At 66.0% G+C, this 22,112-nt stretch overlaps 3 protein-coding genes across 3 annotated transcripts; all 3 read left to right on the top strand.

Annotated features, from left to right (window-relative positions):
- The first annotated feature begins 478 nt into the window (after positions 1-478).
- Positions 479-11,323, top strand: LOC100549446 (inactive phospholipase C-like protein 2). The gene is made up of 6 exons (XM_085211075.1): positions 479-764; positions 5,414-7,900; positions 8,004-8,207; positions 8,407-8,482; positions 10,125-10,234; positions 10,465-11,323. The coding sequence occupies exons 1-6, from the start codon at positions 585-587 to the stop codon at positions 10,648-10,650; spliced, it is 3,243 nt and encodes a 1,080-aa protein (XP_085067201.1). The 5' UTR covers positions 479-584; the 3' UTR covers positions 10,651-11,323.
- A 154-nt stretch (positions 11,324-11,477) lies between these two features.
- Positions 11,478-12,876, top strand: HCRT (hypocretin neuropeptide precursor). The gene has a single exon (XM_010724673.4). The coding sequence runs from the start codon at positions 12,179-12,181 to the stop codon at positions 12,752-12,754; it is 576 nt and encodes a 191-aa protein (XP_010722975.2). The 5' UTR covers positions 11,478-12,178; the 3' UTR covers positions 12,755-12,876.
- Positions 12,877-13,130: 254 nt separating this feature from the next.
- KCNH4 (potassium voltage-gated channel subfamily H member 4) lies at positions 13,131-22,041 on the top strand. The gene is made up of 16 exons (XM_085211124.1): positions 13,131-13,337; positions 15,818-16,051; positions 16,148-16,279; positions 16,509-16,636; positions 17,309-17,552; positions 17,672-17,829; positions 18,015-18,222; positions 18,342-18,536; positions 18,663-18,862; positions 19,111-19,360; positions 19,448-19,662; positions 20,441-20,488; positions 20,560-20,849; positions 20,936-21,042; positions 21,129-21,205; positions 21,277-22,041. Exons 1-16 carry the CDS (start codon positions 13,262-13,264, stop codon positions 21,673-21,675), a joined length of 2,961 nt encoding a protein of 986 aa, XP_085067250.1. The 5' UTR covers positions 13,131-13,261; the 3' UTR covers positions 21,676-22,041.
- The last annotated feature ends 71 nt before the right edge of the window (positions 22,042-22,112 follow it).

The raw sequence follows: 22,112 nt of genomic DNA, 5'->3' as shown, positions 1-22,112 counted from the left end.
CAGGATGCAGGCAAGTTTTGGGTACAGGCTGCAGGGTGTGGGCTGTGTTTGGGTACCAGACTGCAGGATGTCTCAGTGCAGGGTGCAAGTCGATTTGGGGCAGCAAGCTGTAGGGTGTGAGGTTGATCTCAGTCCCAGGCTGCAAGGATGCCAGTCTGGATTTGAGCACAGTCTGGATTTGTGCAGGATGCCAAGCTGCTAGCTCGCTTTGGGTGCCAGGCTGCAAGGTGCAGGCTGGGGTTGTGTACCAGGCTGAGGATGCAGGCTCGGTTTAGGACCAGGCTGCAGGGTGCGGGTTTGGCCGGCGTCCCGGCGGCCAGGGGCGGCCACCAAGACCGTACACTGCGGCGCCGAGCGGAGGCTCGAAGGCGCCGGTACCGCTGCACGGCCGCGCTGTCACCGCGCGCCGCGGCAGCCCGGGGAGGGGAGGGGGGGCGCGCCGTCCCCGCCCTCGGCCCCGGCCCGTCCCCTCCTCCCGGCCGCGCCGCCTCCCGACCGCTCCGCCACTGAGCCAGCAGCGGCGGCGGGCACAGGCACCGGGGCGCCCGGGGCCCCGCGGCGGCCGCTGCTGTGGTGCCGCGGGGATGGCGGAGGGGCCCCGGAGCGCCCCGCCGCCCGGCTCGCCCCGCCCCGCCGCGCCGCTGCCCAACGGGCCCCGCGGCGGCGGTGGCGGCAGCCCCGGTTCGGGCTCGGGGAGCAGCAGCCGCGAGGACTCGGCGGAGCGGAGCCCCGCGCCCGCCGCGCCCCGTGCGAGCATCATGAAGGTGAGAGCCCGTGCTCCGGCCCGACCCCCCGCTTCCTCGCGGTTCCTCCCCCGGGGGGACTGCCGCCGTTGTTCGCCCCCTCCCCGGGCTCCGGGCGGCACCTGCGCGGGACTCGGTACCGCGGAGCGCCTCGCTGGGCCGAGCCCCGCCGGTCGGAGCGGTTGTGCGCCGGTTGCTGCCGCCTCTGCTGTCCCCGGAAAACCCCCGGGCCGGGGTCCGCCGTGCCTCCGGGTGGTGGCAGAGCGGCGGCGCGGAGCTGCAGACCTCTCTCCCGGTGCACGGCCGGTCCCGGGCACCGCTCCCATCAGCGCTGGCACCGGATCCCTCGCTCTACCTGCCGCCGGGGTCCCCCAAGGGCAAACCTGGCTCAGGCTTTGTGCGCTCCCGGGCCAGGCCCCTGGTCTGTGCCTCCGGGAATTGCACCGTCCATCCCCTGCTCGTGAGTTCCCTGCGTGACCGGGCCGCACCTGTGCCGGCACTGCATGTCAGCATCTCCCCAGCCTGCAGGAGGGCACCCATGGGTGCCGGCTGCTCCTGATCCTTGAGCATCCTCTGAGCTCCCTCCTGCAAAAATGTTGAGCCTCAGGCCCAGTTCCTGCCACCTCTGCAGGAGCTGAGCTGCAGCTAGACAGGGACACAGGGGGCTGTGGGTCAAGGGGGTTCCCTGAGCTCCCCATGCCAATGGGCAGTGGGTCACGTGCGTGATTTTTCTGAAGCAGCCCCCCTAATTGTGCTTACGTCGGCGTTGCTCACTGACACAATAGGTCGCGTCCGCCCGGGACCGCCTCCCCACTCCTGGCAGCCTATTTTAAGCTGATAGAGCTCCGGTGCTATTAATACCTTGTGTGGGGGCTGCTCCGTGCTGCCTGTCCTCCTGCCCCAGCAACCCAGGCTTTGGGGACCTCCTGCACACTGCTGCCTGTGACCAGGATGGTGAGGATACCTCCCCAGGCTACGTGGCACCTCAAGGGCTGTGTGCTCATGGTTTTCCCAGGGGACCTCATGAGGTCCCCAGTCTCTCCTGAAGCCCCCGCTCTTTCTGCTCCCCACAGGGATGAGCGGGAGTGCACAGGGCTGCTTCACCTCTCTTTGCCTCTTTGCTGCACGCAGGCCTGGTGCTGCTGTGCGTCACCACAGGGTTTGGCCTTTGGTGAAGGTCAGGTGGCCGCGAGCCAGTGCTGGAGAGGGCGCTGCCGATGGAGGAGGTCAGCCTGGGACGGCAGCCCCAGCCCCTCCTGGTCTGCCACATGGCTCTGGGTCCCTGCAGGCCTGGTATTTCCCTGATGCTGGAGGGCTGCAGGCTCCGATCTCTGTGCAGTGCTGGATCCTGCAGCCCTGAGTTCCTTAGGCTGAGCCCCAGGCACCACATGGGCTGAGGCCTTCGTTTGGGTGAATCTGGTGGGGATGGTGGGTGGGCACGCTGCTGAAAGAACACACAGGCATTTACTGCTTGCACTCCTCTGCTATTCCCTGTTTGGAGATGGTGATCCTGCTTGTGTCCCCAGGGAGGCTCTTGTGTCCCCAGGCAGGAAAGGGGAACAGAGCGCATCCTCTGCCATTTAGCAGCAGGGACCCATTGCTCAGGTTTTGTCCAGGCTCATGGGGAGCTGCTGTCTCTCCGAACCCCATCCAGGTCCGTGTGCATCACCGTGTCTGTGTCTCCATGGGCAGGTCCTGGGGAGCAGCTGTCTGATCCCAAATCCCCCGAGGATGCCGAGGCTGTTCTGGGGCTCTGTATGTCACAGCCAGCCTGGCCCCCACTGGCAGTTTGGGCAGAGGGCACCCACTAATTGTGGGCTGCAGGCAGACCCTGCCTGATGACTAAGTGGAAGCACTTGTGGGAAGAGTTGAGGGCTCTGTTATTCTCTGGGATTTCCAGAAGAGGTTGGAGGAGTGAATCTGAAAGTAGAATCAGTGTCCGTGCTGGGAGCCCGGGGCTGGCTGTGCTGAGTCCATTGGCCCCATGCAGCGATGGGAGCGCAGCTGTGTGGGGACGCAGCGGGGAGGGCAGTGTCCCCGTGTCCTCCTGGAGGACCTGCTCCCTCCTTCTTCCCTGAGTTGGGAGCAGAAAGTTTTGGTGAGCTGGGAAGATGCTGAAGGGGGGTGCTGGGCCCGTTCCTTCCCGCTGCAGGCTGTGACCCTTCCCAGCACCCTGCTGTCCATCCCCTCCACGTGGGGCCGTCCCTCTCCATGTGAGCTCTGGAGCAGTGCCATCGCTCTGCATGAGGCCCGGGCTCCACAGCCCCTCGCTGGGAAGTGGCAGCTGGTGCAGCAGGGAGTGGATGTGTCACTCGGTCTTCTTGGCAGGGAACAGAGGAATGGAGAAGAGCCCTGGCTGTGCCTGGCCTCCCGCTGCCTCTGCTGCTGGCTGCCCAGCCTGGGCCAGGGTAGCAGGGAGAACATGGGATGTGGCACGTGGCTACGGATGTGTCACAGCCCAGTTAGACTCAGGAACAGCCGTGTCACCAAACGCAGTCCTGCTGGGTCAAGGTGCCCTGCTCCCCTCCACTGGGCAGCACAGCTATGGCTTCTTCCAGCACTCCTCAGCCCCAGAGGCTTTTGGTTCCTCCGTATCCCGCTGTTATGTGCCGTTGTGCTGCTGGAGATTCCCCCGAGGATAACGGGAAGGGAGCAGCAGCTGGGCAGGGCTGTGACCTGATGGGCCCGGCCCTGCACTCGTTTAGCCGGGTAAGGAGCGGGGTCACGTGGCACCTGAGATTAGGATTGCTGTGCTTGCCAGGGCACTAATCACCGCAGGTAATTGGCTGAAGTGCAGCTTAGCACACGCTGCAGAACCGGGCAGGGTGCGGGGAGCTGGGTTTGGACGTGCTGTCCATGCCCGGCTGGGTGCCGGCAGTCAGCATTGTGGTCAGCATCGCCGTGGGCACGGAGGTTGGCCGGGCTGCACGGCTGTGATGCGCTGCCCCGTGCTGGAGCCAAGCCCTGTGGCTGGGATTCTCCGTGCTCCCCGCAGGCGGTGGCGGGGCTCTCCCAGCCGCAGCACCGCGTCCTCCCACCCTCGCTGCTGACCTACTTTGTACCCTCGGAGCTCTGCCTGTCCCACTGCTGCCCGCGCCTGGCCAAGCGCTGGGCACAGAGCAGCTCATCCCAGCTCAGCCAGCCGAAGGTGCCGGAGCAACGTGCTGCTGGGAGCAGCGCTTCGCTCTCCCCGTGTGTGAGCCCGGTGGATGCTAAGGGTGAGGCCACCGGGCAGCTGGGTGTGGATGCCCGCAGCTGCAGCAGGCGCTGGGAGACGCGTGAGCAGCGCACGCTGGGCTGCACACCAAGGGCTCTCCTGAGCCCGTGCAGAGGGCTGCGTTCGCTGCCTGCTGTGGGCAAGGGCTGCTCCGGAGCAGCTGGAGGCAGGTCCCGGCAGCTGCTGGGTGCGAGCAGGTCCCCCGCCCCGCGTTTCCTTTCCGGATGGATTTCCTGTTTTCTGCGCTGGGGCCCGGTATAGGGGTGGGGTGCACACCGGGCTGGGTGTGGGTCTGCAGGGCCTGCAGGTCTGGCCCCAGCACCGCAGCATAGCTGCACTCCCCGCTGTCGACAGGGCCACCTGCAAGTGGGTGCCAGGGTCTGGAGCTGCGAGGCAGCGCTGTACTCAGATTGCTGCTCACAGGAGGCATCCTGACAGCGGTGTAGAGGCTCAGCCCTTCCCGTGAGCCTGATGCCGAGCACTCTATGCCCAGCACTGAGGCTCAGCCTCGGGCTGAGCGTCTCAGCAGGATGCCCTTTGTGAATGTCCTCTCCCTGCTTGGGCAGGCTGAGCTGGGTCCTCAGATGTTCCCGTGGCTTCTCCCTCTGATCCCTCGTTTCCCATTCACCCTTGGCTGGAGCTGGCTATCTTGTCCTGATTGTCCTTGGTCAGGGCTGCCTGGACCCCTAGAGCCAAATCCAGACCATTTGAGATGAAACTCTGTGGTGTGCATGCCTGGGCTGCCAGCCTGTACTGCAGCAGCTCTGCCATGGAGCTGTGAAAGCTCTTGAGGTGCTGGAGGGGACACTCCATTGTCCACAAACCCTGGCAGCTGGGAAGAGCCTGCATGTGCCAGAGATACCACCAGATTAGAGGTGACTCACCATAATCTTGAAGAAGTGGATTAAATCTCCCTGCTGCACTACTTAATGAAATCCATCCCATAATATGCTCCCAGCCCTGCTGTTCCCCATCCCATCCCCCTTCACTTCAACCCACTGGTGGTAGGGTCTTCTCTTCCCCACCCTGGGGACCCCCTTCCCGCATTGCCTGGGATTGGTGCCTGGAGGTGCAGGGGGATGGTGGTTGCAGGGGGGTCCTGCCAGGACCTTTCTCTTCCAGCATCCAGCAGACCCGGGGAGTGCCTGTGCATGGCTTTGCCCCTGGGGGTGAGCAAGCGGTGGGGCAGGATCCGGCTCAGGGCCGGGAGCAGGAAGGAAGGAAGGAAGGAATGCAGAGTTAAAATAAGCCCGGCAGTGGGGGGAGGCCCCAGCTGGAGCAAGCTCCCGACCTCCTGGGCCAGGGGAGAAGGTCCAGTGAGTCCAGAGGGCTTTGTATGGCATGGGAGCTCCTGGGACCCCTCACTACGCATCAGGGCTGGAGTGGGAGCCTGGGGGATGGGGAGTGCGTGGTGCCTTGCCCTGATGGCTCTGCTCCTTCTGCACCCCGGCAGGACGGCTCCCGGCAGCGGCCCATGCAGAAGAAGACGGTGTCCTTCAGCACGATGCCCAACGACCGGAAGATAAACAGCGCAGCTGCCTGCATCTCCTTCATGCTGGAGGGCTGCGAGCTGAAGAAGGTGCGCTCCAACTCCCGTATGTACAGCCGCTTCTTCGTGCTGGACACCGACATGCGCTCTGTGCGCTGGGAGCCTTCCAAGAAGGACTCGGAGAAGGCCAAGATTGAGATCAAATCGGTGAAGGAGGTGCGCGTGGGCAAGAAAACGCCCATCCTGCGCAGCAATGGCCTCTCTGACCAGTTCCCTGACGAGTGCGCCTTCTCCATCATCTACGGAGACAACTACGAGTCCCTGGACCTGGTGGCCAGCTCAGCCGACGTGGTGAGCGCCTGGGTGATGGGGCTGCGGTACCTGCTGTCCTACGGGAAGCACACGCCCGAGGCCCTGGGGTCCGGCCACCCCAGCCTGCGCACCTCCTGGATCTCCTCTGTCTTCGACCTCGCTGACCTGGAGAAGTGCGGCCGCATCCCCGTGTCCCGCGCCGTGCAGCTCATCAAGGCGCTCAACCCCGGCATGAAGGTGTCCACCATTGAGCTGAAGTTCAAGGAGCTGCAGAAGGCCAGCGAGCGTCCCGGCACCGAGGTGGCCTGCGACCTGTTTGTGGAGGCGTACTGCGAGCTCTGCACCCGGCCCGAGATCTTCTTCCTGCTGGTGCAGTTCTCCAGCAACAAGGAGTACCTGGGCCTGAAGGACCTGCTGACGTTCCTGGAGGTGGAGCAGGGCATGGAAGGCGTCACGGAGGAGAAGTGCTTGGAGATCGTCAGCAAGTACGAGCCCTCCAAAGAGGGCCGGGAGAAGGGCTACCTGGCCATCGACGGCTTCACCCGCTACCTGCTCTCCTCTGACTGCTCCATCTTCGACCCGCAGCACCGCCGGGTGTGCCAGGACATGGCGCAGCCTCTCTCCCACTACTACATCAGCTCTGCCCACAGCGCCTGCCTGCTGGAGGACAACTTCTGGGGCCGCTCGGACATCAGCGGATACGTCAGCGCGCTGGGGTTGGGCTGCCGCAGCATCGAGCTGGTGCTGTGGGACGGCCCCGACGGTGAGCCCGTGGTCTACACCAGCCCCTCGGCCGCCTCCTGCGTGCCCTTCCGCTCCGTGGTGGGGCTGATCGACCAGCACGCCTTCGCCGCCTCCGCCTACCCGCTGATCCTCTGCCTGGTGGTGCGCTGCTCTGCCGCCCAGCAGCGCCTGGCCGCCCGGTGCCTGCGCAAGACGCTGGGCGAGAAGCTCTACCTGGAGCCGCCCGACCCCGCCGCCTCCTACCTGCCCTCCCCGGAGCAGCTCAAGGGCCGCATCCTTATCAAGGGCAAGAAGCTGCCGCCCGGCTGCGAGGACAGCGAGGGGGAGGTGTCGGACGAGGAGGAAGGCCGGGAGCTGGCGCGAAGGCTGGGCCAGGAGGACCGCGAGGCCGTGGAAGGGGGGGTCCCGCGGCGCGTGCGGCTCAGCCGCGAGCTCTCGGAGCTGGTGAGCCTCTGCCAGGCCGTCCCCTTCCAGGACTTCGAGAGCTCGCGGCGCGGGCAGCGCTACTGGGAGATGTGCTCCTTCAGCGAGGTGGAGGCGGGCCGCTTCGCCAACGAGTGCCCGGCCGAGCTGGTGAGCTACAACAAGCGCTTCCTCTCCCGCGTCTACCCCAGCCCCATGCGCATCGATGCCAGCAACATGAACCCGCAGGACTTCTGGAAGTGCGGCTGCCAGATGGTGGCCATGAACTACCAGACGCCGGGGCTGATGATGGACCTCAACGCGGGCTGGTTCCGGCAGAACGGGGCTTGCGGTTACGTCCTCCGCCCCGCCATCATGCGGGAGGAGGTCTCCTACTTCAGTGCCAATGCCAAGGACTCCCTGCCCGGGGTGCCCGCGCAGCTCCTGCACCTCAAAGTCATCAGCGGGCAGAACCTGCCCAAGCCAAAGGGCTCGGGGGCCAAGGGGGAGGTGGTGGAGCCCTATGTCTGCGCTGAGATCCACGGCATCCCAGCCGACTGCGCGGAGCACCGCACCAAGACGGCCCTGCAGAGCGGGGACAACCCCGTCTTCGACGAGAGCCTGGAGTTCCAGATCAACCTGCCCGAGCTGGCTGTGCTGCGCTTCGTCGTGCTGGATGACGACTACATCGGGGACGAGTTCATTGCGCAGTACACCATCCCCTTCGAGTGCCTGCAGCCTGGCTACCGCCACGTCCCGCTCCAGTCGCTGTCTGGGGAGCCCCTGCCCCACGCCACCCTCTTTGTGCACGTGGCCATCACCGACCGCCGCGGGGGGGGCAAGGGGCACCGCCGGGGGCTGGCAGGGCGCCGGGGCCGCCGGGTGCGCGAATATACCTCCACCAAAGCCACCGGCATCAAGGCCATCGATGAGGTCTTCCGGACGGCCACTCAGCCCCTGCGGGAGGCCACCGACCTGCGGGAGAATGTGCAGGTACTGGAGCCACACGGCACCGTGGGGCCTGGGGGGAGGTGGTGCTGGGCTGGGGGTGCTGGGGGTGCTCCTGGCCCAGCCCGACGCTGTTCTCTGCCCACAGAACGCGCTGGTCTCCTTCAAGGAGCTGTGCGGATTGACGCCCGCCGCCAACATGAAGCAGTGCATCCTGACGGTGGCTGCGTGGCTGCTGCACAGTGACAGCGCGCCCAGCGTCACCCTCAACCTGGCTGAGCAGTACCCCCCCATGGAGGCACAGGGCCCCATCCCTGACCTGCTGCGCAAGGTCCTCACTGCCTATGAGACGGTAAGTTCTGGGAATGGGTGCTCCAGGGTCCGTCCTGCTCCAAGGTGTTTGCCTGCAGCCCTGTGCACCGGGGAGTCCCAGGATGGGTCCCGTCCTGGAGCAGGGAGGGCTGGCCGGGAGGTGCTCTGCAGGCATGGGGTGTGGGGAGCACCGAGGGCTCAGGGCTGCGCAGCTCCTCTCACTGCCCCTCTTTCCTCAGATGATCCAGACCAGCCGGACGCTGATCGAGTCTGCTGACGCAGTGCACAGCAAGCTCATCCAGGCGCAGCAGGCAGGTGGGTCTGGGGGTGCTGAGTGCACAGTGCTGTGTGCAGCGTGCTGTGCCTCTGAGCGGCCTGGGATGCTGTCCCCACAGGGATCTTCTCAGAAGAGCACCAGGCTCCGGAGCTGCGCACAGCAGTGTGCTGGCATTTCAGTCTGTGCATTGCACACCTGCAGTGCATGGCAGAGGACAAGCGGTGCAGGCATCGGTGCTCTGGGTCAGCACCTGGCCGGCTCGGGAGAGAGGCTTTTTGGGGCAGCCCAGGGCTCAGCTCTTTGGCTTTCCCACTTCCTGGCCTTGCTGCGAGGAGTGGTGCAGGGAGCTGCCCGGAGCCTGCAGTGAGGGAGCACTACTGGGGCTGGGGGGCTGAGGGGGGGCTGGGAGGGAGCGCACGGAGCGGAGGAGGCTGATGAGGAAGCAGAGAAGAGTCATTAGCTGCCAAACGCCAGAGTATAATTAGCATCAGAAATAACAGACTGGGGCTGACGGTAGAAGTGGCAACTGAATGTTATGACTTAAAAGACACATGGCTGAACCCACGCAGGCAGGTGCTGCCGGCAGCCTTACCCGGCCCCAGGACCCCTCCTGCCCCAGGCACCACTGCCCCCCTCCCAGCACCGTGCTGCTGGTAGGCACTAATGGGTAACACCAAGGTCCTGTGTGCTGTAGAGGCAGCTGTGGCTGTTCCGTGGGGCTGCTGGCCCCAGGACTGTGTGGGGGCACCCTGTGGGGCTGGGGGGCTTCCAGGCACTGTAAGAGACAGGGAGAAGAGGGTCCGTGCTGTGCGCCCCTACCAGTGCCAGCTGCTGCCAGCAGCCCTGTTTGTTCCTTGGCTGCATCACAGCCCAGAAACCTCCCTGGGCATTTGGCTTTGAGCTCTGTTGCTGCTGTCAGAGATGAGGAGCACAGCAGGGGGGCTGGAGGTGCGGGCTGGGATGGGCTCTGCATCACCTGCACCGCTTTGGCTGTGGGAGCCTCTGCTGTGCTGCAGAAGTGAGCACTGCCCCCGTGTCCTCCTTAGGGGCAGAGGTCTGGGGTGTGCTGACCCCTACACTGGGGGCCTGCAGCCATGACCTCTGTGCCTGAGTGCTGCTCCCTGCATTCACCCCATGGTGCCATGGTTGAGCCACAGCAGTACGGGCGCTGTGGGGTCGGGGGTGCCGGCGGTGGGGCTGGGGTGCGGGGAGGGTGTGAGCTGATTGGCAGTGCGTGGGTGAGCAGGCGTGTGTGGGAGCCCTCGTGTGGGCCCAGAGCCAGTGCTGCGTCAGGGAGGGGTAAATTTAGCACCCGCTCACGAGGACATCATGCGGTGCAGTGTGGGGGCACATGCCCCAGCATGGGGGTGGGGGGGAGGGCAACAGTTCCTCTCTGAGCCCCTCTGGGAGGGTTGCGGTATGGAGGGGCTGTGCCTCTGCCTGAGGTCACTGCAGCCCATCCCAATCCTATGGGCTTTGGGATCCAAAGTCAGCAAGGGTGGGGGTGAGGTGGTGGGGGCTGTGTTGGGAGATCATTCCTTAATGGGAGGGGGCTCGGGGCTGTTGGGGCTGATCACGAGGTTCTCTGCTGGGTGAAGGACGTCCCGTCCCCATCCCCTGTGGCAGTGGCTGCCCCATGCACAGTGGTGCTGAGCGCAGCTCTGTGTGCCACGTGCCCAGGTATGGACTTCCACAAGGAGCTGCACCGCATCGAGGCCAAGGAGGGGCTGCGGGGACGGAAGCTGCAGAAAGCACTGGAGAGCTTTGCCTGGAACATCACCGTCCTGAAGGTGAGAGGAGCACGCTGCGCTCCTGTCCCCTCCACTGCTGACCCTGCTGGTGTGCAGGGAGGCGGGACCAGCATCGAGGAGATGCTCCAGAAGCGCGGGCTGGTTGCGGTCCACGATAATCCTGAGCCCAGCACATCCCTGTGGCTGTGTGGCATGGCCGTGCACTGGAGGTGGCACAGAGGGACTCAGCACACGTGGCTGCGTTCCCTGATGTCTTCTCCCCCCGGCAGGGCCAGGCTGACCTTCTCAAGCATGCCAAGGCGGAGGCACTGGACAACCTCTGGCAGATCCACAATGCCGGGCAGTCCTGTGGCATCGGCAGAAACGGTTTGGCCTCGCCAGAGCCGTCCCGGCTGCGCGCACCACTGGAGCCCATCCCTGAGGCAGAAGGAGGCAGCGATGCCGCGTCCTGCTGACCCCGGCCTGGGGCTCAGGCAGCCCCCATGGAGCGGCCTCTGCTGCAGGAACAGGGACTACAGAGCCCGTGGCACGGTTGAGGATGGGAACGGGCAGGGTGCTGAGGGGCTGCAGTGGGGCCAGCGCAGTCATCCACCTGCCTGCAGACACTGCAGGGAATTGGGGGGGCCTCGCTCCTGTCTCCTCCCTCTGGCTTCCCAGGCCTCTTCCATCTGCTTCCAGAGCGGGTGCTGTGCTGTGGGGTCGGGGGGTTGTACTGCTGGCACCCAGCTGTGTGCATGCACCCCCAGCCTGCTGTGCCACCCCCCCTGTAAAACCACCCCTGGTGTGGGCTCCGGCTGTCAGTGCTGCAGATTCTGCCTTTGCCAGCCCTGGAGACTGCCTGCATGGTTGGAAGGGGTCTGGCCGACCACTGTCCCTTCTCCCAGGGTCTTCCCAGGTGTCCTCAGGCCCCTGCTGTGCAGAGGGGCTGGGAAGGCACCTATAGGGCAGCCGGCAATGGGTCGGGGGCAGTGGGACCACTGCAGGGCGGAGCTGCCAGGGGCTGTGTCGTCTGGCATCAGGGAGCTCAACGTGGGCTTGTCTCGTGAGTGAGCTCACCGCAGGTGTGGGCTGTGGGTGAGGGGTGGTCTGGGGCAAGAGCACTCTGTTTATAAAGTGTGTGAGACCCACGCAGTGCGCTGCTGTCCCTCTCGGTTCTGGGGGTGGGGTCACCAAATGAGACGGGTGGCAGTGGCGGTGAGGGCACCCTCCTTCTGCCGGTTCCATTTGCGCCGTCCCCGCGCGTCAGCGCAGCACGCAGCCGGCGGCTGCCCGGCGCCCCTTTGTTCGGGCGGTAATTAGCTTAATGGGGCCACGCGGAGCTGACCCGAGAGCTGCCGTTGTTGGGAGCGGTTGACGCTTCCCCCGGCGCTGACCTTCACGCGGCTTTGTGGGGCTGCGGGTCCTTCGGGTAATTATGGCTTCATTAGCGCCACGCACCCCGGTCCCGCGCTGCACCCACATAATACAGAGCCACAAATGAGGGGAAAGGCCTGACCGGTTTCCGAGCTACCGACAACAAAGACTACACATCTCCCAGAGACCGGACGGTATTTTTGGCAGCGCTATTGTGCGGGGCCGGGGGCTGGGGGGGGCCGCCCCTATAAAGCCCCGGTCTGCGGCTCAGGGCGGCTGCGTTCCTCAGCCCCAGCAGGACATGCGCCAGCACCGCTTGGCCACCTGAAGACACCCAGAAGGATGGAGGTGCCCTACACCAAGGTGGGGCTGGGGGTGGGCAGGGGCACCGCTGGGGTCTTTGAGGGCTGGGCCGGTTCCCCTGTGAGCGGAGGTCGGGGGGCTCGGCCTGGGGTTCCCTGCGTGGGTGCTGCATGCGGCATCGTGCTTTGGCACGAGCCATGTGTGGGTGCTGCTCCTCCCGCAGCACTCGGTGACGAGGGGAGGGTGCTGGCTGCGTGCTGGCGCAGGTAAGTGCTGGTGGAGATATCTGCAGCCAACTCCTGCTCACAGTGTGGTTTGGGGGCTGGGATGGCGGGGCAGGAGCGAATCTCCTTGGGGTCCCCTCTGTCCCCGATGTCCCCAGAGAGGCGATGCTGCGGGTGCTGCAGCAGCGGAGGTGAGCAGGCAGCCTGCAGGGTGGGAGTTGAGCCCTGTACCGACGCGGCCGTTCTCCGGCAGCTGCAGCGATCCGCCTGCCTGCTGCTGCTGCTGCTGCTGCTCTGCTCCCTGGCCGGGGCCCGGCAGAGCCTGCCCGAGTGCTGCCGGCAGAAAACCTGCTCCTGCCGTATCTACGACCTCCTGCACGGCATGGGCAACCACGCCGCCGGCATCCTCACGCTGGGCAAGAGGAAGAGCGTCCCACCAGCATTCCAGAGCCGGCTGTACCGCCTGCTGCACGGCTCCGGCAACCACGCAGCGGGCATCCTCACCATGGGCAAACGCGAGGAGCGCCCCGGCACCGCCTGCCGCGACGCACTGAGCTGTGCTGCGGGCACTCAGCCGACGGCGACCCCGAGGGGCGCTGCTGCCAGCCCCAGGGAGTGCCAGGAGCACGCTGAGAAGGACCTGACCAAGGACTGGGGAGCGGCGAAGAGCTTCTACTGAGATGGGCTGCGGGGCGGGGAGGGGTCCGCGGGGGGATCAGTGTAAACTTTTAAATACCTGCCTGTGGCCCCGGCCGAGGCTGCTCGGCACACTTGGCCTTTTACAATAAACGGTAGCCTGATGTCAGCCGGCTCCGCCTCGTCCCTCCAGGGGCCCGGCGGCACGGCTCTGTCGCGGGGCTGCCGTCCGGCTGCCGGCCCCGGCCCGAGGATGGATCCCTTCCCTCCCGGGAGGCCGTTGCCTCCCGGAGCGGCGGGTACCGAGCGGGATCCGGCGCGGCGCCTTCCGGGGCAGAGCCGCGCGCAGCCGAGCAGCTGCCGGTGCCCGTCGGTGCCGAGACCCCCCCCTCCCGGTGCCCGAGGCGGGGCTGGGGGCGGAGCCGAAGCCCAGGGCGGGCCGGGCCGAGCCGAGCCGGGATTACCCGCGCCGTTGGGGCAGCACCTGCGGAGGGGCCCCGGAGCGGCGGAGCCCGGTTCCGCAGTCCGGGGCGGGCGGCCCGGAGGGACGATGCCGGTGATGAAGGGTCTGCTGGCTCCGCAGAACACCTTCCTGGACACCATCGCCACCCGCTTCGATGGCACACGTAGGGCTGCGCCCCGGGACCGCGGCGGGGGGCGGGCAGAGGGAGGCGGTGCCCCTCGGGACGGCATCGCAGCCCCCGGGGCCGGGCGGTTCGCGCGGACCCCCAAGCTGTCTGTCCCTCGGCCGGGCTCAATCTCCCCCGCCACGCGCAGTCCCCGAGCCGGCCGGCAGTGTCCCGTTGTCCCGTTGTCCCGTTCCCCGCTGTCGGTGCGCCGGGAGGACCCCGGCCCCGCTCAGCATCAGGGACAGAACCCGGCCGGGGCTGACGGGGTTCTCTGCGCCCCTTCTGCACTGATTGCCGTCCCCGGGAAGGGGGCAGGAGAGGCGGCCCCGGTTCAGGGCTCGCCGTGCGGAGGGCAGCGCCCTGCTCTGCCCCAGCCCCAAATTCCCGGTGTGACAGCAGCAGCCAGGTCGGGAGCCCCCCAGAGATGGATGGGAGCAGGGAGTTGGGTGCTACCCTGGGAACACCCGGCACTGCGGGATGCCGTGGGATGGCCGCGCACCACAGCGCCTGCCTGCTGTACCCGTGGCACAGAGCATACTGGCCACCAATGTGGTTTGGAGCTCCAGAGCCCCGTTGTTGCGGTGCTGGCTGTCAGTCCCCACCCCCTGGAGGTGCTGGGCTGGCCTCTACCTGCTGTAAGAGCGTCTCGTTTGCTTGCAGCGAGCACTGAGTGATCTTAAAGGTCCCTTCCAGCCCAAGCCATTGCATGGAGCTGCGTCCCTGGGAGATGTGGGCACTGTCAGCAGAGTGCTATGGCAGAGTCTGGAGCGGAGCCCAGCAGTGCCCATTCTGGAGCCAATTCCTGCAGCTGGAGGTGCTGGAGTAGCCTGGGAGCTGGGTTCCTCCCTGTCTCCATGCCCCTGTGCTGGGGCCAGGACAGATTGAAGCCCTGGCACGTTGGGGAGGGGGGTGCAACATGCCAGCTTCTGGCAGTACTGGCACCATGCAGCCACTCAGGGATGGGCTGTGACCATAGCCAGCCCCACACCTCCCCAGAATCTGCCAGGCCTCGCAGGATTTCCATCTCTTGCTGTGCTGGGACTGCTCTGATGATGCTTGGAGCCTGGAGCATGCCCACTCTGAGAGTTTCCCCAACAGGGCAAGGGTGACCAACAGCATCCTGCCTTCGATGGCTTGAACCCGCCCTACGGGTGCTTTTAAACAGTGTCTGGCTTTGTGGGTTTGATGCGTCTCTTATCGGCTTTATCTGCCATGGAGAGGGGCTTTAGCTGCAGTGATATGTGGCACGACTTAACCCTGCCTCTCCCACACAGCTGCTGCCTAATAGGCCCTGCATTGCTCGTCCAGGCAAGCCATCACCACAGTGGGGCTGCAGTCCCTTTTGTGGCTGCGCCGCTCCCCAGTGAGAGCCTTTTTTTTCCTTTCTAATAACAGACCCTGGACACCATAGTAATCCCGGCTCCCCAGAGCAAAAATCTGGCCTTAGTCACAGCTATTTTTGCTTCTCCAAGCTAATCCGGGGTTGAGCTGTACCGTGGTGGCCCTGCTGCACCTCCCATTGCACCAGGGCTGTATGTGGCTCCCTGCTGCCCTTGCCCAGGCTGCTCTGTCCTGGCTTGGCTTTGCACTGTAATCTGCGGTGGGCCTCCCTCCCCTATGCTGTGAAATGGGAAGATGATGTTTTTCTGGGTGCTGGGGGTTGTGGAATGCAGGGATGCTGGGCTGCGACCCTCGAGCTTGAGACTGCATCTGGATGGTGGCCCCCATTCTGCCCTCAGTGGGTGTGAATGCAGACCCTGCTGGCCGTGCATCCCACTTCCCTGCTGCCCTTGTGCACACCCTTCCCTGAGCTAAAGCACAAAGCCATCTGGCTGGCTGGCACAGAGCCTGTGGCCAGCGTGTGCAGCCCTGCTGATAGAGCCCAGCCCAGGGCTGTCCTGCAGGGCAGGGGTGAGGCTGGGAGGCAGTGAGCTTGCAGTGCTGTGGCAGCCACACACACCTCTATCCTTCCCTGGCTTGGAGTGGGCTCAGGGCTCGGTGGCATCGCTCCCATCCCTCTGCTGGGCAGGGGGCCGCAGGGGCTGGCACTGCCTGTCCACACTGACTGTCCCCTGCTAAGCTCCACACCCAGCAGGGAGGTGGGAGCAGCAGATGGTGAGGGGGAGGCGCGGATCACCTCGTGTGGGATCGTGGCTCACTGCAAGGAGAGCCAGAGGCTGCAGCGAACTCCTTCCCCTCACAGTGTGGTGGGGCTGGGCTGGGGTCCTGCCTGTGGCTGGGACCTGTGGGGTGGCAGAGCAAGGGGGGCCTGGCATTGGGATCTCCTCACGCAGGGCACAGCATGGGGTGTGTTTCCTCTTGGCTCTGCTGGCGCTGGGTGAGTGCGGGGCGTGCAGCCACCCGCTGTGCGTCCCCTGGTGCAGACGGCGACGTGTGGCCACTGCTCTGCTGGGGAGGAGGGGGGGTGCCCCCTAGAACAGCCCCGAGCTCTCAGGGGCTGCCGTGTCTCCTTTCAGACAGCAATTTCATCCTGGCCAACGCTCAGGTCCGCCGTGGTTTCCCCATTGTCTACTGCTCTGACGGCTTCTGCGACCTGACCGGCTTCGCCCGCACCGAGGTGATGCAGAAGAACTGCAGCTGCCGCTTCCTCTGCGGGGCTGAGACCAGCGAGCCCGTCCTGCAGCGCATCGAGAAGGTGCTGGAGGGCAAGCAGGAGCAGCAGGCCGAGGTCTGCTTCTACAAGAAGGGTGGTGAGTGGCACAGGGTGTGGGGCCCCATGGACAGCTCTGGACAGAACTCAGCCCTCGGAGGGGCTTCCTGCCTACCCTTTCCTCTCCTCAACACAGGAGCTGCATTCTGGTGTCTGCTGGACATCATGCCCATCAAGAACGAGAAGGGGGAGGTGGTGCTGTTCCTCGTCTCCTTCAAGGACATCACAGAGAGCCGGGGCAAGAGCCATCCAAGTGACAGGAAGGAGGGTGAGCTGTAGTGGTGGGGTGGGGATGGGATCCGAGGCTCACAGCCGTGGGTGGGATCCCAGCTCCAGTTGCTCCTGCCTGGCGTTGTGTCCCATCTCAGTGCACTCAGAGAGACCCCGGGACCTCTCTGAGCTCCGAGTGGCTCCCAGGGGAGGGGGATGGGAGAAAAGGGGCTCATTTCCACAGCTTTGGGGAGTGGTCCTGCTAAATCAGCACATCATCTCTGCAGAGAAGCAGAGGAGCAAGAAACCTGGCAGCTCACACCTGCGGGCAGCACGGAGGCAGGGCAGGACGGTGCTGCACCGTCTGAGCAGCCAGTTTGCACGGCAGGACCGTGGTGAGATGAAAATCAATCGGGTAAGGAGCCGGGTGCACATGGAGCCTGGCATCGCCGGGGCGCTCTCCCCATGCCATGCTCCTCGCTGTCCCCCAAGGCACGGACATGCAGGCAGCTGCACCATGGTCTGGTGCAAAGGTTGCTGGTAGGCAGCAGAGCAGAGGATGCCGTGGGGAAAGCAGAGCTTTTGGCAGCTCTTGCGTGTTGACTCTTTTCTGCGTGAGCTGTGGGGAAGCCCAGGTGCCCCAGGGAGTGCCGTTACCATGCACTGGGTGCATAAGCAGTGGTTCCCAGCAGCAGCACGCTGTGCCAGCCTGCTGCAGGGATGTGGGTGCAACCAGCAGTGCTGAGCCTGGGAGGAAAGGGACAGGAGAGGCAGCAATGCCATCGGTGCCAGTGCAGAGGGTGGTGGTGGGCTCTGCCCACTGCGTGTGAATTTGCATGTGGGGCTGTTCAAGGCAGCAGCTGGCACTGACAGTGGGTTGCTGTTAATAGCATTAGTGCAACATCAATTTATGGCAGTAATCGGTTACTCTGTCTGGCTTTGGGGTGATCTCGGTGCAGCCTGTGTGCTACGTGCCCCACCAGACAGCTGTGTCCATCACCATGTCATTGGGTCCTGGGGCATCCCAGGAACGGGGGCCTGCAAAGTGGGACCATTCCTGTGCCACCGCTGCCCTCTGCTCCCTCAGAACGTGTTTGAGAACAAGCCCTCCATCCCTGAGTACAAAGTGGCCTCGGTGCAGAAAGCCCACTTCATCCTGCTGCACTACAGCATCTTCAAGGCCCTCTGGGACTGGCTGATCCTGGTGGCCACTTTCTACGTGGCTGTCACTGTCCCCTACAACGTCTGCTTCACCAGCACAGAGGACAGCCTCTCGGCCGCGCGCAGCACCATCGTCAGCGACATCGCGGTGGAGATGCTCTTCATCCTGGGTAGGTCTGTGCCCAGGGATGCGCACCTGACTTGGGCACGAGGATGACCTTGGCTGGACCCAGCCCAGCCCCCCAGCTGCAGTGGGGCACTCAGGGCTGCCGTGCTCCCCCTGGGACAGACATCATCCTGAATTTCCGAACGACGTATGTGAGCCACTCTGGCCAGGTGGTGTACGAGCCCCACTCCATCTGCATCCATTATGTGGCCACCTGGTTCTTCGTGGACCTGATTGCCGCGCTGCCCTTCGACCTGCTCTACATCTTCAACGTGACTGTGGTGAGGGTGGGGAGAGGGGCTCTATGGCTGCACGGTGGGGAGCGCCTCCCAGCCCATTCTATAGCCCACGACCCTCCTGCAGTCGTGGAGAGCGGTGGAGGGTCTCTGCCCCGGGGGAAGGCGGGGGGGTCCTTCCCGGCCCTTCCTGCAGTTCTGCCAGGTTCACCCTCCTGCCTGCTCCTCAGACCTCGCTGGTGCATTTGCTGAAGACGGTGCGCCTGCTGCGGCTGCTGCGGCTGCTGCAGAAGTTGGACCGGTACTCGCAGTACAGCGCCATGGTGCTGACGCTGCTCATGTCTGTGTTTGCGCTGCTGGCCCACTGGATGGCGTGCATCTGGTACGTCATCGGCCGCAAGGAGATGGAGAGCAACGACCCGCTGACCTGGGACATCGGTGAGTGTGGGCACAGAACTTCTGGCCGCCTCCTCCTGCAGAGGAGCAGGGCAGGGCTGCGGCTGTGCTGAGTGGTGGCTGCCCCTTGGTGAGCACTGACCCTGGGCTGTGCTTGGCAGGCTGGCTGCACGAGCTGGGCAAAAGGCTGGAGGCTCCCTACATCAACAACTCGGCGGGGGGGCCCTCCATCCGCAGCGCCTACATCGCCTCCCTCTACTTCACCCTCAGCAGCCTGACCAGCGTGGGTTTCGGCAACGTCTGCGCCAACACGGATGCCGAGAAGATCTTCTCCATCTGCACCATGCTCATCGGGGGTGAGGCGGGTACCCGGGGGAGGAGATGGGGATGCGACTACGTAGCTTCAGCCCCACGGTGCCACCGAGCACAGCCCATCCTGGCCCTGCCCCCCCCGTGGGCTGACACTGCCTCCTGGTCCCCAGCGCTGATGCACGCCGTTGTCTTTGGCAACGTCACGGCCATCATCCAGCGCATGTACTCGCGCCGCTCGCTCTACCACACCCGCATGAAGGACCTCAAGGACTTCATCCGCGTGCACCGCCTGCCCCAGCAGCTCAAGCAGAGGATGCTGGAGTACTTCCAGACCACCTGGTCGGTGAACAACGGCATAGATGCTAACGAGGTAGGAAGGTTTGGCAGGGCTGGACCTTCCTCTCTCCGCCTGCACCCAAGGCCAGTGACAGGAGTGCAGGCGTGTGTGTGTGCACACGTCCGTGTTCTGCTGCTGGAGAGATCAGAGCCGTGCACAGGAGCAGGGCAGCCTGTCCCGAGCTGTCCTGAGTTTGCCGTGCAGAGAGGTCCCGCCAACGCTCCCAGCCCTACGGGGCGCAGGGATGCTCCATTCCCCCATCCCGGCTCCTCTCTCCCCAGCTGCTGCATGACTTCCCCGACGAGCTCCGTGCCGACGTGGCCATGCACCTGAACAAGGACATCCTGCAGCTGCCCATCTTCGAGACCGCCAGCCGAGGCTGCTTGCGCTCCCTCTCGCTGCACATCAAGACGTCGTTCTGCGCGCCGGGCGAGTACCTGCTGCGGCAAGGCGACGCGCTGCAAGCCAACTACTTCGTCTGCTCCGGCTCCCTCGAGGTGCTGAGGGACAGCGTGGTGTTGGCCATCCTCGGTGAGGGCCGTCCCCACAGCGCGTTGCTGCCCGCCCGGTACGGGGCTGGCACCGCCATAGCCCCTCCTGCCCCATCCCCTCCTGCAGGCAAAGGGGATCTGATCGGCGCCGACCTGGCCGGCAGGGACCCGGTGATCAAAACCAATGCGGACGTAAAGGCGCTGACCTACTGCGACCTGCAGTACATCGGGCTGCGGGGGCTGCGCGAGGTGCTGCGGCTCTACCCCGAGTACGCCAGCAAGTTCGCAGCGGACATCCACCAAGACCTCACCTTCAACCTGCGGGAGGGCAGCGAGATGGAGGTGGGTGCGTGTCCTCCCCCGCAGGCCCTTTCCCGTCCTCGCGTCCCCAGAGCCGGTAGCAGGGCTGGGGTTCTGCGTGGCCGGGATGGGGAGCTCGTCTGCTCGGTTCTCGCGCTCCCGAGGCTCCGCGGCTCTGCCGCCCCGTGCAGGTACGTCCCGGCGGCTTTTCTCAGCTCTGCGCAACCCGGGCACTTTCAAAGCCAAAGCAAGAGCGTTTGCAGCAGAGGAGGCTGAGGTGGATGCGGGGCTTGGAAGTGGGTTGGAAGGAGGTGGGGGGAAGGCAGCCGGGACGCGGCCCCCCCGCAGGAGGCGGCCGAGTCGAGTCATGCTGCCGGGGAGTCCTCTGCTCACCTCCTCCCTCCCTTCCTGGCTCAGAGCAGTGGAGGCTGCGCCGAGTGTCCCCCGACACACACCGCCCCCTGGGCAGGGCGGAAGGTCGCTCCCTGCACCAAAGAGCTTTGTCCCTCACTGGGGAGAGGTATGAACAAACCGAGGGGGATGCAAGCAAAGCGCCTTGTGTCCTGCAGGAGCCCCGTGCTGCCCGTGGGAAGGTGATGTCCTGACAGTGGGGTCTCGGCCGTGGCTCTGGCTGAGTTCTGGGGCCCAGCACAGCACTGAGAGCAGGAGAGGACAGACGTGGGCAGCGAACCCCGGAGGCCGGCACGGAGCTGCGGGACTGCAGTTTGGGGCCGGCCTTTGGGCTGCCCGGGGGCACCGAGGGCTGCGGCCCGAGGCGGGTACAACTCTACCCGCTGACGTCTCCAAATCTCTCCCTCAGGGGCTCGGCCGCTTCGCCCGCTCCCCGCGCCTCTCGCAGGCGTCGCAGGTTCGTGCTGTCGGGTGTGGGGAGCCGCGGGGTGCGGGGAGCAGCGCTGACCCCTCCGCCCACACCCGCAGCCCCGCTCGGACAGCGGCCCCGGCCCGGAGCAGCCCCTCCCCTGCATCGCAGAAGACGAGGAAGAGGCGGATGAGGTCTTCCAGCGATCGCCCCCCGCCGTCACCCCCCGCGAACCGCTGCTGCCCCCACGTAGCAGCTCCACGCGACTCCCCGGCGCTCCTCGCGGAGACGAGCGCGGCATCCCCACGGCGCGGCCCCGAGGGGAGGTGGGGGGCGGCGGGGGCCGGAGGGCGGCTCGTCTCCTCGGCCCCTCCCTGAACGCCCCTGGACCCCTCGAGTTCAGCCCCAGGTAAGGCCGAGGGCTGCACGTGTCCGGGAGGAGGCGGAGGCGGATACGGTGAGGACGAGGTTGGGTTCCTCACTGCTCCCCCGCAGAGTGGTGGACGGAATCGAAGACGACGGGGGTACCCGGGAGGTGCGAACCTTCTGCTTCGGCGCGGCCCCTCGGCTGCAGGACGCGCCCAGGGGCTCCCCGCCATCAGGTACGGCCGTGCCAAATGGTGGGGGGGGGGAAGGGGATAGAGGGGGAGCGAGGGGATCCCAGCGACGTGCGGTGTCTTTTCGGCAGGGACTGCGGAACGCGGCCCGGCGCTGGCGGCGGAGGTGGAGGCGGCGGAGCGCAGCATCGTGCGGCTGAGCCGGGAGGTGCGGGGCCGCCCGGGAGTGCGGGGCCCACCCGCCCCGTCGGGGCTCACCGCTTTCCGTCCCCGTTGCAGATCGCCCACCTCAACCGCGAGGTTTCGCAGCTCGGCCGGGAGCTGCAGCGCGTGCTGGAGCTGCTCCAGGGCCGCCCCCCGCCCCCCGCGTGTCCTCGTCGCCCGCCCGGAGCCTCGTCGCCGCCCCCCCGACCCCCGCCGGCCCCTACCGCCTCCCGGGGCTCCACCCCCGCCCGCAGCCGCTCCGTTCCCGCAGCCTCCGGGGCCTCGGGCCTGGGCACGGAAGCACCGCGCCCGCCGTCCCCCGCCGCCCCGCAGCCCGCGCCGCGCCCGCCTCGTCCCGTCCCGCAGTCCCCGACCCCGCTGCCCGCAGTGCCGCCCCGTTTCGCCCAATCCTTCCCGGGCTGCTCGGCCCGCGCCCGCCCGCAGCCCCGCTCCGGTTCCGCCAGCGCCCGCTGAGCAGCGGGAGGGCGGAGGGACCGGGACCCCCCGACTCCGGAGACGCATCTAGCGCGCGGTGCGGGCCCGGGTTCGCGTCGCTCCCGGCCGTTCTGCACGGATTTTGATACCGGTTTTGATACTCTTCTCGCCCACGGGACTTTTTGTAAACCCTCCCCCGGGGCCGCACGCCCCTCGTGCCCGGTGTTGGGCGCCGGCCGCCACCCGGGGCGATGCGGGGCCGCTGCGAGCGGGGCTCGGGGGGATGGTGGCACCCCGGGCCGGTGCCGTGCAGGACCAGCGCTGCCCCCGGGCGCTGTCCGTTGTTCTGTGCGCCGGGGTCGGCACTGCCCCTCTCTCCTCTGCGCCCCTCCGGACCGCACAGACGGAACGGGAAATAAAAGTTCTATTTTTACATCTCCGGGCTGCGCTGCTGGGGGGGGATTGCGGACGGGATG

This window comes from Meleagris gallopavo, chromosome 29, assembly GCF_905368555.1.
Source record: "Meleagris gallopavo chromosome 29, MGAL_WU_HG_1.1, whole genome shotgun sequence".
Classification (NCBI taxonomy): Eukaryota; Metazoa; Chordata; class Aves; order Galliformes; family Phasianidae; genus Meleagris; species Meleagris gallopavo.
This window is presented reverse-complemented; position numbering and strand designations above follow the sequence as displayed.